At 43.6% G+C, this 15273-nt stretch overlaps 1 protein-coding gene across 4 annotated transcripts in view; it reads right to left on the bottom strand.

The window, feature by feature from the left end:
- The window catches only part of DAB1 (DAB adaptor protein 1), a 3595579-nt gene that overhangs the window by 414737 nt on the left and 3165569 nt on the right, over positions 1-15273 (bottom strand). For all 4 annotated transcript variants that reach the window (XM_085602501.1, XM_085602500.1, XM_085602502.1 and 1 more), the window contains one exon: positions 4790-4885. In XM_085602501.1, coding sequence (XP_085458627.1) covers positions 4790-4885 — 96 coding nt within the window. The remainder of the gene's footprint in view (positions 1-4789; positions 4886-15273) is intronic.

The following is a 15273-nucleotide window of genomic DNA, read 5'->3' as shown; positions in this document are numbered from 1 at the left end:
ATTCTGTCATTAGGCTATACTTGGGCTACATCTGGGTGATATTTGGGCTACATTTGGGCTCTTTTGTCTCTGGTGGCCATCTTGGGAGATTTATTTGTTATGAAGTTTCCTAATTTCCTCATTTACTGCAGTCTCCTCAGTGGGAATACTTTCAGTTTTTTATTTTGGTTCCATCAAGAAGGCATTCAGATGTGTCACACATTTGCCATAAATTCTGAATGTTAGCACTCTAGTTGCTCATTAGATCACTGTAGTAAAACTACTGCTCACCAGGGAAGTCTGCTGCTGGTATTCAAAGTGCAAGTTTCAGTCTGCATGTCAGAATTTGTTTATGAAATAGAAGAGGATTTGAGAAGTCAAAATATGCCCTAATTTTTCTTTCTGCAGAACTAATCATAATTTCTATGGCAAAATGAACCCCCTCATTTTGTTCCTTTGTAATTTAAATGTTTTAAGTGTTACCACTTTATTCCAATCAAGATGGCTTCAGGTGTGCCATACTTTTGTCATAAGTAAGACTGTTAGCGCTCTAGTTGTTCGTTAGAACACTCTGGGACATTCTGTCATTGGGCTACATCTGGGTGATATTTGGTCTACATTTTGGCTCTTTTGTCTCTGGTGGCCATCTTGGGAGATTTATTTGTTATGAAGTTTCCTAATTTCCTCATTTACTGCAGTCTCCTCAGTAGGGAATACTTTCAGTTTTTTACTTGGTTCCATCAAGAAGGCATTCAGATGTGTCACACATTTGCCATAAATTCAGAATGTTAGCACTCTAGTTGCTTATTAGATCACTGTAGTAAAGCTACTGCTCACCAGGAAATATGCTGCTGGTATTGAAAGTGCATGTTTCAGTCTGCATGTCAGAATTTTTTTAATGAAATAGAAGAGGATTTGAGAAGTCACTCAAAACGTGCCCTAATTTGTCTTTCTGCAGCACTAATCATACTTTCTGTGGCAAAATGAACCCCCTCATTTTGTTCCTTTTTAAATTAAATGTTTTAAGAATTAACACTTTATTCCAACCAAGATGGCTTCAGGTGTACCATACGTTTGTCATAAGTAGGACTGTTAGCGCTCTAGTTGTTCTTTAGAACACTCTGGGAAGCTGCAGTAGAACACAAAGGAATCAACTGACAGTCTCTGCCCTTGTTGGATGTACATGTTTTACTGAGAATGTCAGACTTCATTCTCACATGACTGAGAAAGATAATGTGAATTTACAGAAAATATGCTCTCAGTTAGCTTATAGATCACCTTCCAAACCTCTGTGGGAAAAGCATGAGAAAATTGTTTTCTCTCAAACATGATTCATGATATCACAGCAGAAGGCTTTTTCACATGGTAAAATCACCTTAGAACACACCACAATTCCTAAAATGAGTATGGTACCATCAACAAATGATTTATAATGTAACTAAAGTCTTAAAACCTTCTATTAACTGCAATGCTTTTTAATGAGGTGCTATCATGTATATTGGTCCCAAGATGGCTGCTAACACTTCTTGGATGAATTGCTGACAGCCAATCAGATCTCACGATGAGATGTGTGGTTAGGCTCCGCCCAGATATATATGTGATTTTACTTTTGATTTTCTCAGGAACTACTGAACGGATTTACACCATTTAAGCAAAAGGCACATGCCTGACCTGAGGACTACCTCTTTGCCAAATTTCAAGTAATTCTGTTCAGCCGTTCGGGCTGTACCTTCGACTAAAGGTCCTATGGGAAAATGCATGGGGAAAACGCGTTTTGGGACCCCCCTTTTTTCTCAGCCCCTGCTTGATGAATCACCCCGAGACTTTCAGGGTAGGAGCTGAGTGGAGCGCCGTATTAGTTTTGAAAATTTCACGAAGATAAGTCAACCGGCGCCAAAGTTATTCAAAATAGAATTTTCAGATCTCCTATGGGAACTCGATCCTAACTATAACTATCTACTGGCGACCGCCAGTAGATAATATATATATATTTATATATATATATATATATATATACACACGCAGTCTATATTCAGAAATGTCTTGTTGTATATGGTTTCTTGTCTCTCCCAGAGATCTATTTACCCATGAATATTGCCATTGTGCTTTTTTTATCAAACATAATTTACTCGTTCGGAGCTCAACCATAGATACTTAGGGCCGTTAGAGCTTCGAGTTTATCAACTACTTGACTCTGGTCTCTTTTATTTCATCACTTTGCAAAACAAAAAAGCAAAGTGTTAATGCGGCAATACCCATTGGATTGCTAGGGAATGCTAAAATCGAAGATAACGAATATTATTTTTTTGATTCTGGCAGCAAACCAATAAATAAAGCTGTTCCATTGACTTTTTCATTAAAGATTGTATATGCTCTTGATTCTTAACACAATAACTATGAATATTTGATCTTATGATACTAAGATTTGAGTCATTACTAGATCAATAGGTGACTACATAGAGCCCTATTATAATCATATAACAGGTGTGAAGAATACAGCTTTTTTCTTCTGGGTGCTACGCCATTCCAAGCATGAGACGACTTTTCTAGGGTCTCCATACAATTAGATAAACTGCTAATTTTTGTCCTGAAGAAGGTGAAGGTCTATCAAACTTTCACCGAAACACTGCATCGACAGTTTTCTGTGTATTTTTAATCTTATTTTATCACTGTTTTCTCCATAATGTGGATAAAGAGAACGAAATTGATGTATCAGTGAAATTATTGTTTGATATAAGTTGGTTTTTCAATGTACTTGCACTTTAAGAACTTAAAAATATTTTTTTTAAAGAGCAGTTTTAAAATAAAATATGATATATTTGATTATATGTTTGATATTTATTGAATTTCATTGCAACACAATACAGCAGTTTGTAAGTGAAAAGTTTTTTTAAGGAAAATGTTGTGTTTTTGCAGTAATGTACTCTTGTCATTTTTCTTGTAGCAGGTACCTATATCGAATGATCTTTATTTCTGGTTGGTTTGCATAATTTATTATTCTTTTACCTCGCTCACTTTCTGGTTTATTGGGAAGGGATTTCTTTATTTTTGGATTTTTATCAAACACTACATACATTGTCCACGGGAACCACTGTTCCTTGTTATATAATTCACTTACAGGCACATGCATCAAAAGAAAAACCGGTCACAAACGGGCAGATTCTCAGAATCTGCCCCTTTGCAACCGGTATTTTTGCATTTGGGATGCATCATCCTAAATGCAAAAATAGCAATTTAAGTAATCTCTAAATTGCGATTACTTAAATTGCGATTGCATTAAAGGAATCGCAAATTGAGATTCCTTAAATGCAATGCAGTAAAGTAATAAAATTAGCGATTTCGCTAATAGGGGGGTGCAAATTACCATGAGGTTGAACTTCATGGTAATTTGCAAAACCTTTGAAAAATGCACTTTTGTGCATTTTTCAAAGTTTCATGTTGCACACACACATGCCCTTAGGGAATATGTGTGCGCAACATATGTGCACAGGTCAATTCCAGGGGTGCAACACCCTTGCATCCTGAAATTGCATGCGCAATTTGCGAGTACCTATTGGTACTCGTAAATTGCGCTTGCAATTTCCCATTCATTCCTATGGGCCTGTAGGCCCGTAGGAATGAATGGGAAGCTATTCCTTATTTCCGACTCCCAATTTGCGGGTCGCAAATAAGGAATGTGTAGGAAACATGCATAGGATTTTGCGAGTCCAATTAAGGACTCGCAAAATCCTAGCTTGATGCATGTGCCAGATAATGCCAAAATGGCATCTCCTTTGGAGAGTCACACAACACACTGGATCATTAATCTATCAATTTCAATTTTAAATATGAGATCTTTCTGTAAATAGCTTCTTGCACATCTAAAAAAAACAACTAATAGCATACAGTTCAAAAACCTTCAATGCCTACCAAAAGGTTACTATTTTAAAATTAGAGTGGTATTAAATGATAGTTTACAATATTTAAAAAAGGTAGGTAATAACGCCCGATTTATATATAAAGAGACGCGCCTTCCGCTATTGCTTTCAGTGTGCTGCGCACTCCGAGTTTCGCGCATTCCCAGAAGGCATGCGGCATTGTGAGCATCAGATTAAAGTGCGTGTCAGGTGAGCAGTTCATTTCTGGTCACAAGAGACGACGTTCGGCTCAAACTCATAGAAATAATTTACTGGGATACAGCAACATGACAATGCGTTCACGGGAGCTGCAAGGAAATAGGCCAGCTCTGTTCATCAAACTAAACATAACACAGACAGCTCAGAAATTGAAGATAAGAGTGATATCCGTTGCATTCTGCAGTGTGTGATGACACAAACCAATCTAAATGCACGCGCGCCTGCCCTGCTCTTCGTAACAATAGCCGCCTGTGCAGGGGCTGCCGCTCGCGCGCAGGCCTCAGTCTGAAAACTCATGTACCGTAAATATGTGTATATAATAAACAGATTCCGCTCTGGTCGGCTACAAATTCTATCACAACCAGTTTTGCCCTATAACCATATATTGAGCATATAATTTCCAGAATATTCTATCGCCTCTTAAAGGTTCAACACCACATCAAAGTGCATGCATGCCGCCAATTGAGAATCTTATGATATTCTCGCAAAATACTATAATTTACGGAAGGGCACTCGTGTTTTGCTCAAGTCAGCAAAATGGAAAATTCTGACATACGGTTGCAGATTATCACATTTGTCAAAGGATTCCTCTTTGGTGTTGGAACGGTTTCATAACAGTGCTTAGCTGGGAGAGACTTTGAGGGCTTCATCTGTCAATAAATGCAATTTTGCTTTGTCAGGCAATTGTTACTTACTCCCGTCTTTTCATCAAAGATTTTGATGCCGCCAAAGGAGATTGTTAAAAAGACTTTCTGCTTGTGTTCTCCTTTTGAGCGCGACGCAGCAATTCCCTGTCGAGAAAACAAAGTTTAAAAACAATTTTGGGCGCAATCTTCAACTTCTCAAACTGCAATGCATGCTACACCGTCAAATGAAAACTTGACTACTGACGACACGATGGTAGCGTATTCATACAACTGGATGGAAAACAATGGAGATTTGTGTTTTTGTGACAAAAAGGAACTAAGGGGCATATTATCAAGCCAGGCGATAAAATTATCGCCACTTTAGCGGCAGAAAACTGCCGCTAAAACGGCGATAATGGGCTTGATAATATGCTCTATGGAATTCCAATTGAAGCCCATATTAGACGTCCTTCACATTTAACATGGGCTTCAATTGGAATTCCAAAGAGCATATTATCAAGCCCATTATCGCCATTTTAGCGGCAGTTTTCTGCCACTAAAGCGGCGATAATTTTATCGCCTGGCTTGATAATATGCCCCTAAAAGTAGTAAATGCAATTATATAGGTCTGATTCTTAATTGAATTTGAAACCCTATTTTTCACATTTAAGTCACAGTCCTGATTTAAATAATTAGGAAGAAGGAACTTAAAAAAAAATCTTTATATTGCAAGAAAATTAAACGAAAGAACAGTGACAGTAAGCATTAGACAATGCAGTAGCAAGACGCACTTGATCGAATTTGGATTCCCTTCAGTGTCTGAAGGCCTCCGATCCTACTTCCCATCAAATCACAAAGCACCATTTGGCTCTGGCCACCATAGATCTACAGGGCTAAAACCAATATTGTAACTAGGGGCACAATGCTTACCTTGGTGATCGTTCCATTTACCCCATGTCTGCTCGCCACATATGCGCAATATTACGCTTGGCCACCATCATCCCCAATGTCATCTTGATCTGACCCATATGAGCTAGGTCAGTATAGAAAGCCACATTCCACAATAGAATCTAGAACATAACTCCACATGGGGTTCTAACTACGGATGCTGGGAGAACAAGGCATCAACCATAGTAAAGCACTACAGTAAGTCGCCTCCCAAACATTCAGGAGACACCACTTTGTGGAGGCCTCAATGTTGCCCCCACCCACTTGGGTAAGGTCTGACTTACAGTAGTGTTGAATTACTGGGCAGCTCCATAACATATAAAAAACATGTCATTTAGGTGACAGTTCCTGTGACACAATGCAGTTGTAGCCCTGCCCATCTTCACCATGGTAGTACAAGCATAATAGCATCTGTGTAGGATTTTCAACTGGACAAGGCCGAACCTAGATTGCATGGCAACCTCACGGCCATCAGCCATCCTCCAGGCCCTCCAGATCTCGCTTCCAGTGCTCCCGCAACCGAATCTTTTGTCAGGTAAGTTAGTAATCGGTTTACGGTTAGTAGTGGAGGTCACTTTTTTGGGCATGTATTGAACGAGTAGCCTGTCCTTGAGTGGGGAAGAATCAGGAGTCCTCACCCTTCGGCAGCACCTTTTGCAGTGCATACCATATTTGTAAATAGCAGAAAGTTTCAGCAGTGGCCAGTTTGTATTTGTCCAGTAATTCTGTGAACAAGTTTATTCCTCCCTTTGTTCATAGGTCTCCCACCCTAGAGAGGCTAATTAGGTTGCATTTATCAAAGCCCTGTTGTGCACCCAGTATAGCCACCCAATAATATTTCTGTACATCGGGCAAGGCATTCCCCCATCATACCAGCTGCTGATCAACTTATAATTAGCTATAGGTGCAGCTATCGGGCATCAGGGAGACCTCGCCTGTCTGGATGTCCATTGGTCCCAGATAACGCAGAGGACCAGGATAAAATCACCACCTAGCACCAACCCTCCTGCAGGGAGACAGAGAAGTGCGCTAATGTCAGAGAATGTTGTCTCACTTAGTTGTGGGGCCATACATACTGAAGTAAGATTGAGCACTTTGCCCTCCCATGTGTGTCAGTCCAGGTGTCTTATATGGTGAATGGCAGTGAGTTACGTAAGAGGATTCCCACCACTCTGGAGCCCATGGTATAGCCTGTGTGGGCCACCAGTTTGCATCCCCACCTGTCAAAAGAGCGATAAGTGTTGCCCTGATGGTGCGTTTCCTGAAGGAGAACCACATCCGGAAAACGTCTCTTGAGGTATTGCAGTACCAACCCTCTTTTAATCTTGCCCCCCAGCCCATTGACATTTCAGAAGACCATTTTGAAAGTTAAAGTCATCAATTCATTATCCATGGACCTAGGTCAGTCAAGCATAGTGGGGGGGGGGCAGGTCCAGTAACTACCATTAGGGGCATTGTGCAACTCCTAACGGTGATGTATCGGAAGTTGAGGGTATCGTGGTGCTTCGAGTTGTAAATGAGTGTGGGTAGTGAGGGATCTCAGTGACCCAAGGAGTGGACCTGTGGTTTGGACCAGGGAAATGGCTGATCATGCTGTTGGGTCTATGTTAGTGTGTTATTAAGAAACTGTCAAAAGAAAAACAGACAAAGAAAAATGAAATTATAACTTCAACACAAACCGCCTACCTGCCTCCATTCATGACGGACTAAAAACTTCCCACATCCCCAACCCTACAGAGCGTCTGTCATCCCAAAACATAGTGCAAACTTTAGGAGGCTGTGGTTGATATCAAGTGGCCACTCACCCATCCCTCCACACTTTAAGGATGTAAAAGATGCTATCAAAGTTATAAGCCATCAAACAAACTCAATTTGTTGCCACCCAGGTGAACAGTTAGTTGTTGAACAGGAGGTAAGCGCTTGCTCCATTACGGCAGTGATTTTGTAGGGCACCAGTAAAAGGTCCCCGGGCAGCACTCACATCCAGCACCCCAGTACCTTCTGGATCCCTGTGAAAGTGCTGTGCAAAGTTGTCTTTTTCACTGGTCGTTCGATTCCTGTGTCCTGTCCGGTGTACTGAATCTTCCGGATCTGGATTTGGCTCCAGTTTCCCAGCAATACTCCAGCCCTCGGGCCACTCCCAAACCTCAATAGGAGATGTGAAGTGCCAGGTCGAGCTTTCCGCAGCCATCAAATTTTTTATCTCAAGTCTTCTTAAGGCCCTCTTAAGCTTTCGAAAACTGCGGCGTATTCTTTGAACTCACAGTGTGAAGACTGGAAGAAGGTGATAGTGGCATTTATGTAACAGACTGGCGGCACACCTCGAGCAGCCTGCAGGATGATATCATGGTCACGGTAGTTGAAAATGAGAGCTATGATAGGGTGAGGAACTGCACCTGGCTTTGCCAGGAACCCAGTGGGCCTGCTCACCGGAAAAGTAGTTGGAAATGCCACATGCTGTAGTCTTCGAAGTCCTCCAGGACAGTGGTAGTAGCTTTCAAGTCTTTAACTTGTCCTTTCAGTGTCTCGGTTTCAGTCCTGAGGGTGACAATCGAGTCCTCCGTTTCTTTCACTCGAGCCCTGTGGTGACTGAGTCTATTTTAACCTCAAGGGCATCCTCGGAAAGGACAGCCTTAAGTCTAGTGCGAGAGAAGGCTGGTAGCAATTCTGTGTACCCTTTTGATTGCTCGTTGCAGAAGGTCAATTCAGCTAGCCATTGTTGTTTTGTTGCGGTTTGTCTTCTGCTGCAATGCTTCACCATCAATCATTTGGCCAGCAGCAGTGCCAGGGCAGTAAATGTCCTGTTGGTGCAGGGATTTCCTTTAACCAGCTCATAAGTGCCATTTGCAAGTCACTTCAAGGGGTAGGTCAATTGTTTGTTGCAGGATATGCAACACAGTGCCCCAAATCCTCCGAATAGCTCGACACTCCTATGCTAGGTGCAGGAAATCTGCCTCGAGCACATTACAAACATTGCATCTGTTGTCCTACCACAGACCCCACTCTATGCAACATTGCAAAGGTGTAGCAAACCTGGTGTGTAAATCAGAAATGTATCAGTCTGTGTCAGCTGCTGGTAGAGGGCCACAGTCGTGGTGCAGTAATATTCGCAGACTTCATCTAGAACATTCACATCTTCCTCCCATTCCTCTCTGTAGGTACTGAAGAGTTGAACATAGTCTTCTGAATCTTATTATTTAGCCGGGTAATGATTTTCCTGGGAGACTGGGCTTCAAGAATGAGTAGGAGTGGCTACAATTGTGCAGGCTCTCATAGGAAGTCTTGTGTGGTCTGTTTACTGATTAATTTAGCTTGTGGTAGAGAAATGCTTTAGACAAGGAATGTGAACAAGTGCTCCAAATGTGTCAAGAGTTACCTTTCTCATAGAGATCTTCGCACTTTCCTATTCCCAGTTTACAAAGTTGGGATGTTGCCTTTGCCTCTGCCATCATTGGGAAATACAGCCGGAGTGCCAGAGGGGCATTGGCAAAGTATAATAAGGAATAAGTATCCCTTTTTCTGAGCCTGTCAGATACTATACTAGGGCAGTAGACCATGTTTATTTCATTATTCCACAAGCACCTCAGCAGAATAGCAAACCCTAAGGAAGCAGGATGTGCTATGTCTTGCTCAATTGCTAGCATAGCTACCAAGGTTTCAGATTGATTATGGGTGACATTTTCATAATTTCAGTGCAATTATGAGTTACATTCAGCGACTATGAGTGACATTTTCTCGCAAGCAAAAATCAAGCAATGAAGACAAGGGAAACATATAAATATCAGAAATTATACCCATTGGGCAACAAGACACATTTAAGAATATCATAAAACTACTACAAAACACCAGACCTGGAAGGGAACTATCTGACGTGGCACATAGACGCAGGTCATGTGTAGGGTTGTTTTGTGTTTTTGCATTCTGCACTATAATCGGCTTCGACTAATGCACTTGTGGCTAAGAGCTGCCAGAATTCCCAACAGCAATAAAGGCTGTCATTCTATGTTCTTGTAACACATTACCTCCAGATAAGATAAGGGAGCGGTGTGAGTTACAACTGGTCCACTCCTCCAGCTCAGAATTGATTCATTCGTCCATACCTGCACTTGATAAAGCGCCAGAAAGGCGCTACCAGGCCATGGTTACACAGTGCTTGTAAAAAAGTAAAAACCTGGCCCCCTTTCCACTCTGATTGTTTGGCGTAATGGGCTCTCCTTAGAGAGACCAGTTGGGCCACTTGGTGTAGCTGCATTCTTGAATTACGTTTTCTCTCCCAGATGGATAATAATTAATTGTAATCCAACCTGACGCAGAAAATAAAGGAACTAGATTTCCTTTCCTATCACTAACAGGGTCGAAGGGGGACAGAGTGTTGTTCTGCAGGTGACGAGACCGAAGTCCAGTCTGAAGTTCAGGGTGAGTCAGTTATGGGCTTCCCCCAGGGAGGGGTTATGTGGGTTTGTGGGGGGGCCCTGAGGTTGACGGGGGCTCTATTCACCAGTAGGTGGAGGGGATGGAAGTCTTATGATGTCCCCATCAGCATGATCTGGCACTCGGAAGTGGGCACTGTGTAAGTGCAGGTCCTAGTGTGAGCAGTGCTGAAGTGCAATCTCGCAAAGGGCGAAGGTGTTTTTGGGGCCGGAGCTGCTCTGGCGTGCTTGTGTCTGGAGGGGAGGGGTATTAGCGCTGTCCCCCCCTCCCCCCCTCTGAGGAGGGCCTCGCGCCATGAGATTAGAGAAAAAGGGAGCGATTGATTGCAAACAGGACTGAGCTGCTCCTTTCCACAGTCCTCTAAAAGTTGACATCACCAGTCCAGTCACTTCTCGTGAAGGACTGGGTTTTCTTAAGACCCAGCGGTGCCAGGGGACAACACCTGAAACCTTCGTGGGTTACCTGTTCTGGCGTACAAGACACAGAGACACGGGACACTTCCAGTGACGTCAGAGATCAGAGTTTATTTACTGCAGGGATACAGAAGTCACAAGAAGTACACAGCGTGTAGGTTCTCGGAGACTGCTTCAAATTCGTAGAAGTGGGTCGCTCCTTTTATACACGTTTTTGCCATAGCGCAGTATGGCGAACAAAGGTTACAACTCAGTTCCCATAATAAACTTCAAAAAGGGTCGCGTTCATGTTTCAGGAGGCCGGAACATGATTACAACAGTCTTGCCGGTTCCCAACTGTAAAAACATATCCCCTCCGCAATAAACACATTAAGAGGAAGGACGGAAAACAGGATACGAGGAAAGGATGAGGATGCACAACAGGTTAGAAAAGAGTGTTAGAGGCAATAAAGGAAACTCGAGAGAGGGATCAAAGACCTCGTGTCTAATGTATGCGTGACTGAAACAATAGACCGGAGCGGCAAGATGAGCTTCGAGCGGGGCCATCTGCCTTACTCGTGTCATTCCCCTCGTCATAAAAGTCACCTCAAAGAAACACGTGTCCTTCATACTATCTTGAAAGTCCCAGGGTCACGAAACGGACAAAAGCCCGTTCGCTGGCTACTTGAGGGCAAGAAACAAAATGGACGCTGTATCTAAAATGGAACCCGAGGGTTCGAATGAACGAACACAAAAATGAGATGAACCGTACAAGGCTGCATAGCGAAACTTCGCACACCCACTGTACTCGTCATTTGCGGTTCATAGATACCACACTCGTCCATATTCGTCACCACTCAAAAAGTGCCGTCCCGTCTCACACGGAACCTCAGACGCTCCTTTTGCCCTCATGTAGGCAAGCACTAGTCTAGATCAGAATCTATATCGATATTCATCAGATCGTTCAGATGCTGCTGAAACATCATTCTATCCATCAATGTCTCCTTGGTAACAGATGGCCGCCTTATACACGTCGCAGCACATTGGCCACATAAGGCAGGACCACACTGAACACAAAGACAACACGTGAACAGAAACGCTACAACAGCCCCTACAATCATCAGAATACTCCAACCCCAAGTTGACATCAGGCCCCAAAACCATCCTAAAAGCGTCCAATTACCTTCGTCCACGTGTATGGACTCGGAAATCTTATGCAACTTCGAGATGGCTTGATATACAGTCGGAGCATTGTCAGGGATGAAAATGCAACAACTCGAATGGATAATTTTACACACACCCCCTCGATCTGCAAGAACAACGTCTAGAACCATACGGTTCTGCAACGTCATGAGTCTATCCGCCTGTAGTTCCGCTGTTAGATTACCAAGGGCGTTTGCAGTAATATTAGCGGTTGATTCCACCACACGGGTCAACTGTCTTAGGTTCCTACTATTAACCATAGGTCCCCAAAACGGCAGGAAACCCTTAAAGAAGTCTCCCGCTTCTTGACCGGCAGTATCCTCTTTGCTAATTACGCCTCTCACGACTCTGGTTTTGTGATAGTCAGAAGCAACTGTGAAGGTCGGAGGTAAGAGATTCGCGATATAACAGGTACCCGAAAAGTCGCGGGGTAACCATGTATATGCGCGCTCATAACACACAAAATAGGTGCCCTTGGCGGTCAGAAAAACAGGGGAGGAGAGCATCGGTAGAACATACGTTTCAGTGCAAGCACTGTTCCCAAGTTGTGCTCTCGGATTTCGACCCAAACCTTGCAAACAGAAATTACCAAGGTGCGGTACAATCCATATAGGGGACGAGCTCTTCAACTGTCTATCCCCCACTGACGTACCATACTCAGCCTCACTCAGATCCTTATAAGCCTGTACTTCTTCGTCTGGAATGAGTGATGCATCGAAAACATCTCTGTCCAGATCTGCTATGGCTATCGCCAGAGGCTTGTGGTACGGACCAGGACCGGACTTGACAGATCGTGGCTCTCGACTAGGGTAAGAGTCTAGTGCACTGCGAAACATGGTTTGGAATGCTCGAGCTGAACCCTGGGAACTGTATGGAAGGACCAAGTACGGAATACCCCTATCCATGGTGTGTGGCATTAACCCACATACCCAACAATTTGTAGTATTCACCACTAACTGATGCTGATGTAGGAGTTGGACAAAAGAATTATTCCTGAATTCCGCACGTCTAACCTGTTCGTGTTGAGGCAAAGGATGAAAAGAATGTGGGGAAACAGTAGTGCGGGAACTTAGGTTAGGAGAAAAGGTAGGCGAAACAGAAGGCAAGAATTTCGATACCCCAAAATACACTCCGCCCACCAATAACATAGATACAGTTAGGAATAACAAAAACACCTGAAACAGAAAACATTTTGTTCGCACGACCCTCCATAATTCTGATCTCTGTGCCAACACCCTTTCTTCTTCCACCAGCTTAAAGAATGCCATCCTCTACAAACCGTCCGTGACGTTCTTGACGCACTTTGTTCTGAGCAGCGATTATCAATCCCCAGGAGTTCCCAGGAATCGACAAAAGTAACCAACCTAGCGTCAGAAACCTGCTAAACAGAAAGAAGTACCCGCACGGCCCTACGGTAACCCGGATAGAGAGGTTCAGATTTATTACAAGTCTCTTAGCAGTGGAAAGCACGAAAAACTTAAAAAGAAAGGATGTAATTGTTCATAACATTCATAACGTCAAAACCACTATACTATCAATTTTTATTAGTCTTTGAAGTCCTTGAACGAAGAAAGTATCGACTTCTTCCAGGTTGAGTTTGTTCTACGAACAATTGTTCAGATGGCGCAGCAGTGTTCAATGAAGCAGATGACGAGTCAGACCTTGGGTTTTCTGCTACTGATGACTCCACCTGTGGATATGGCAATGACGAATCCTCCACAAGTTGAGCGTCGCTGAATGGCACGAAACGCGAGGGAGTCTCAGTCTCTTCGGCCGAGATCCCAGTTCTCACCCAACCGTCAGTTGGTAAGGGGATCGGTACCTTCTTTGTATGACTGGCATGGACCCAATTCTTCCGGCCCTCCAGTCGAACCGCTGTCCTCGTCGTCAACAAGACTAAGTGGGGTCCAACAAATCTTGGCTCCAAATTACGCTTCCGACCGAAATTTCGGGTGACTACCCAGTCACCTGGCCGGAGCTGATGCCCAGGACCCTCTGTCTGCGCCGGTAGAGCTTCAAAGACCTGTTGATGAATTAATCGTAGTTTAGTGGTCAAATCATACAAATAATCGATCAACATTGGATATTCAAGACTATCAAAAGCCCTAGGTCTCGGGACTCCCCAAATATTTGCAGGGCGACCGAACACAATCTCATATGGGCTGAGCCCTACTCGAGAGTGTACCGTCGCCCTGGTCGATAGGAGAGCCAGAGGCAAGGCATCAGGCCATGACAGACCAGTCGAAGCCTGGATCTTAGCAAGTTTCAGCTTCAGGGTACCATTGTACCCTTCAACCAAACCCGCTGCCTGAGGATGGTTGGCACTGTGGAATTTCTGCTTTATTCCAAGGCCCTTACACACACTCTGCATCACACTACCCACAAACTCACTTCCATTATCCGACCACACAATCCGCGGCATTCCATACCTAGGGAAGTATTCCTTCAGCAAGATTTTCGCTGTGGACAGGGCAGTATTATCCTTAAGAGGATAGGCCTCGATCCATCTGGAGAACGCACAAACCACAACCAGAACATACTTCAAGTTATTGCATCTCTCCATATGGATGAAGTCCAGCTGGATAACCTCAAAGGGACAGGTAGGAGGAGCGAAATGACCAGGTGGAGTGGGGGTGCCTTTTCCAGGATTGTGCATCAAACACACCATACAATTCTTAACCACTCGTTCGGCACATTTAGCAATACCATCATTCCTCCACACAGGGGACAAGAACTTGCATATTCCTTTCGCACTGATATGTGACAAACCATGAGCCATCGTCACAACAGCTAACACGTATGCATCTGGAAGCATCCATCTCTGACATTCCGTCAGATCAACCCAACATCCATGCATATCCAATTTCCCTGTGCTTTCTTTCCACTTGGTCTTTTCAGCTTCAGTAGCTCCATTCTGAATTTCTTTCACACTCTCGACAGTATTTTCACACATACCAGTCTCTTCCGGCCATCTCACTGAACTCGTAACGTACATTCGAGTCGCAAGATTCTTAGCCGTTTCTTTAGCAATCTCATCCGCAAATGCATTACCACGACCAACATCATCCGTCACTTTCCGGTGCGCACTACATTTGACAATCGCCACTTGTTTAGGCAATGTAAGTGCATCTAAAAGATCATTCACTAGTTGCCCGTGTTGAATCTTCGTACCATGCGATGTCATAAATCCTCTCTCTCTCCACAATCTTCCAAAGTTGTGCGCAACACCAAACGCATACTGACTATCGGTAAACACATTCACACGCTTTCCTTTTGACAGAACACACGCTCTCGTTAATGCAATTAATTCTGCCGCTTGTGCTGAATTCTGGTTCAATCTCGCAGTTTCCACGACCGTGCTCAATGTCACCACAGCATACGCAGTCGTCACATCGCCATTCGGCAACTTGAAACAAGAGCCATCCACATACAAAGTACCATCGGGATCCGACAAGGGAGTGTTTTTCAGGTCCACACGACCTTTTGTTTCTTCCTCAGTTCGTAAATAACAATCATGGGGCAACACGTTATCTGATTCTATATTAATCGGCAACAATGTCGCCGGATTCAGTACGTTAC

Source organism: Triturus cristatus, chromosome 4_2 (assembly GCF_964204655.1).
Source record: "Triturus cristatus chromosome 4_2, aTriCri1.1, whole genome shotgun sequence".
In the NCBI taxonomy this organism is placed as follows: Eukaryota; Metazoa; Chordata; class Amphibia; order Caudata; family Salamandridae; genus Triturus; species Triturus cristatus.
The sequence above is the reverse complement of the archived record's forward strand: the minus strand, read 5'-3'. Positions and strand labels throughout refer to the sequence as shown.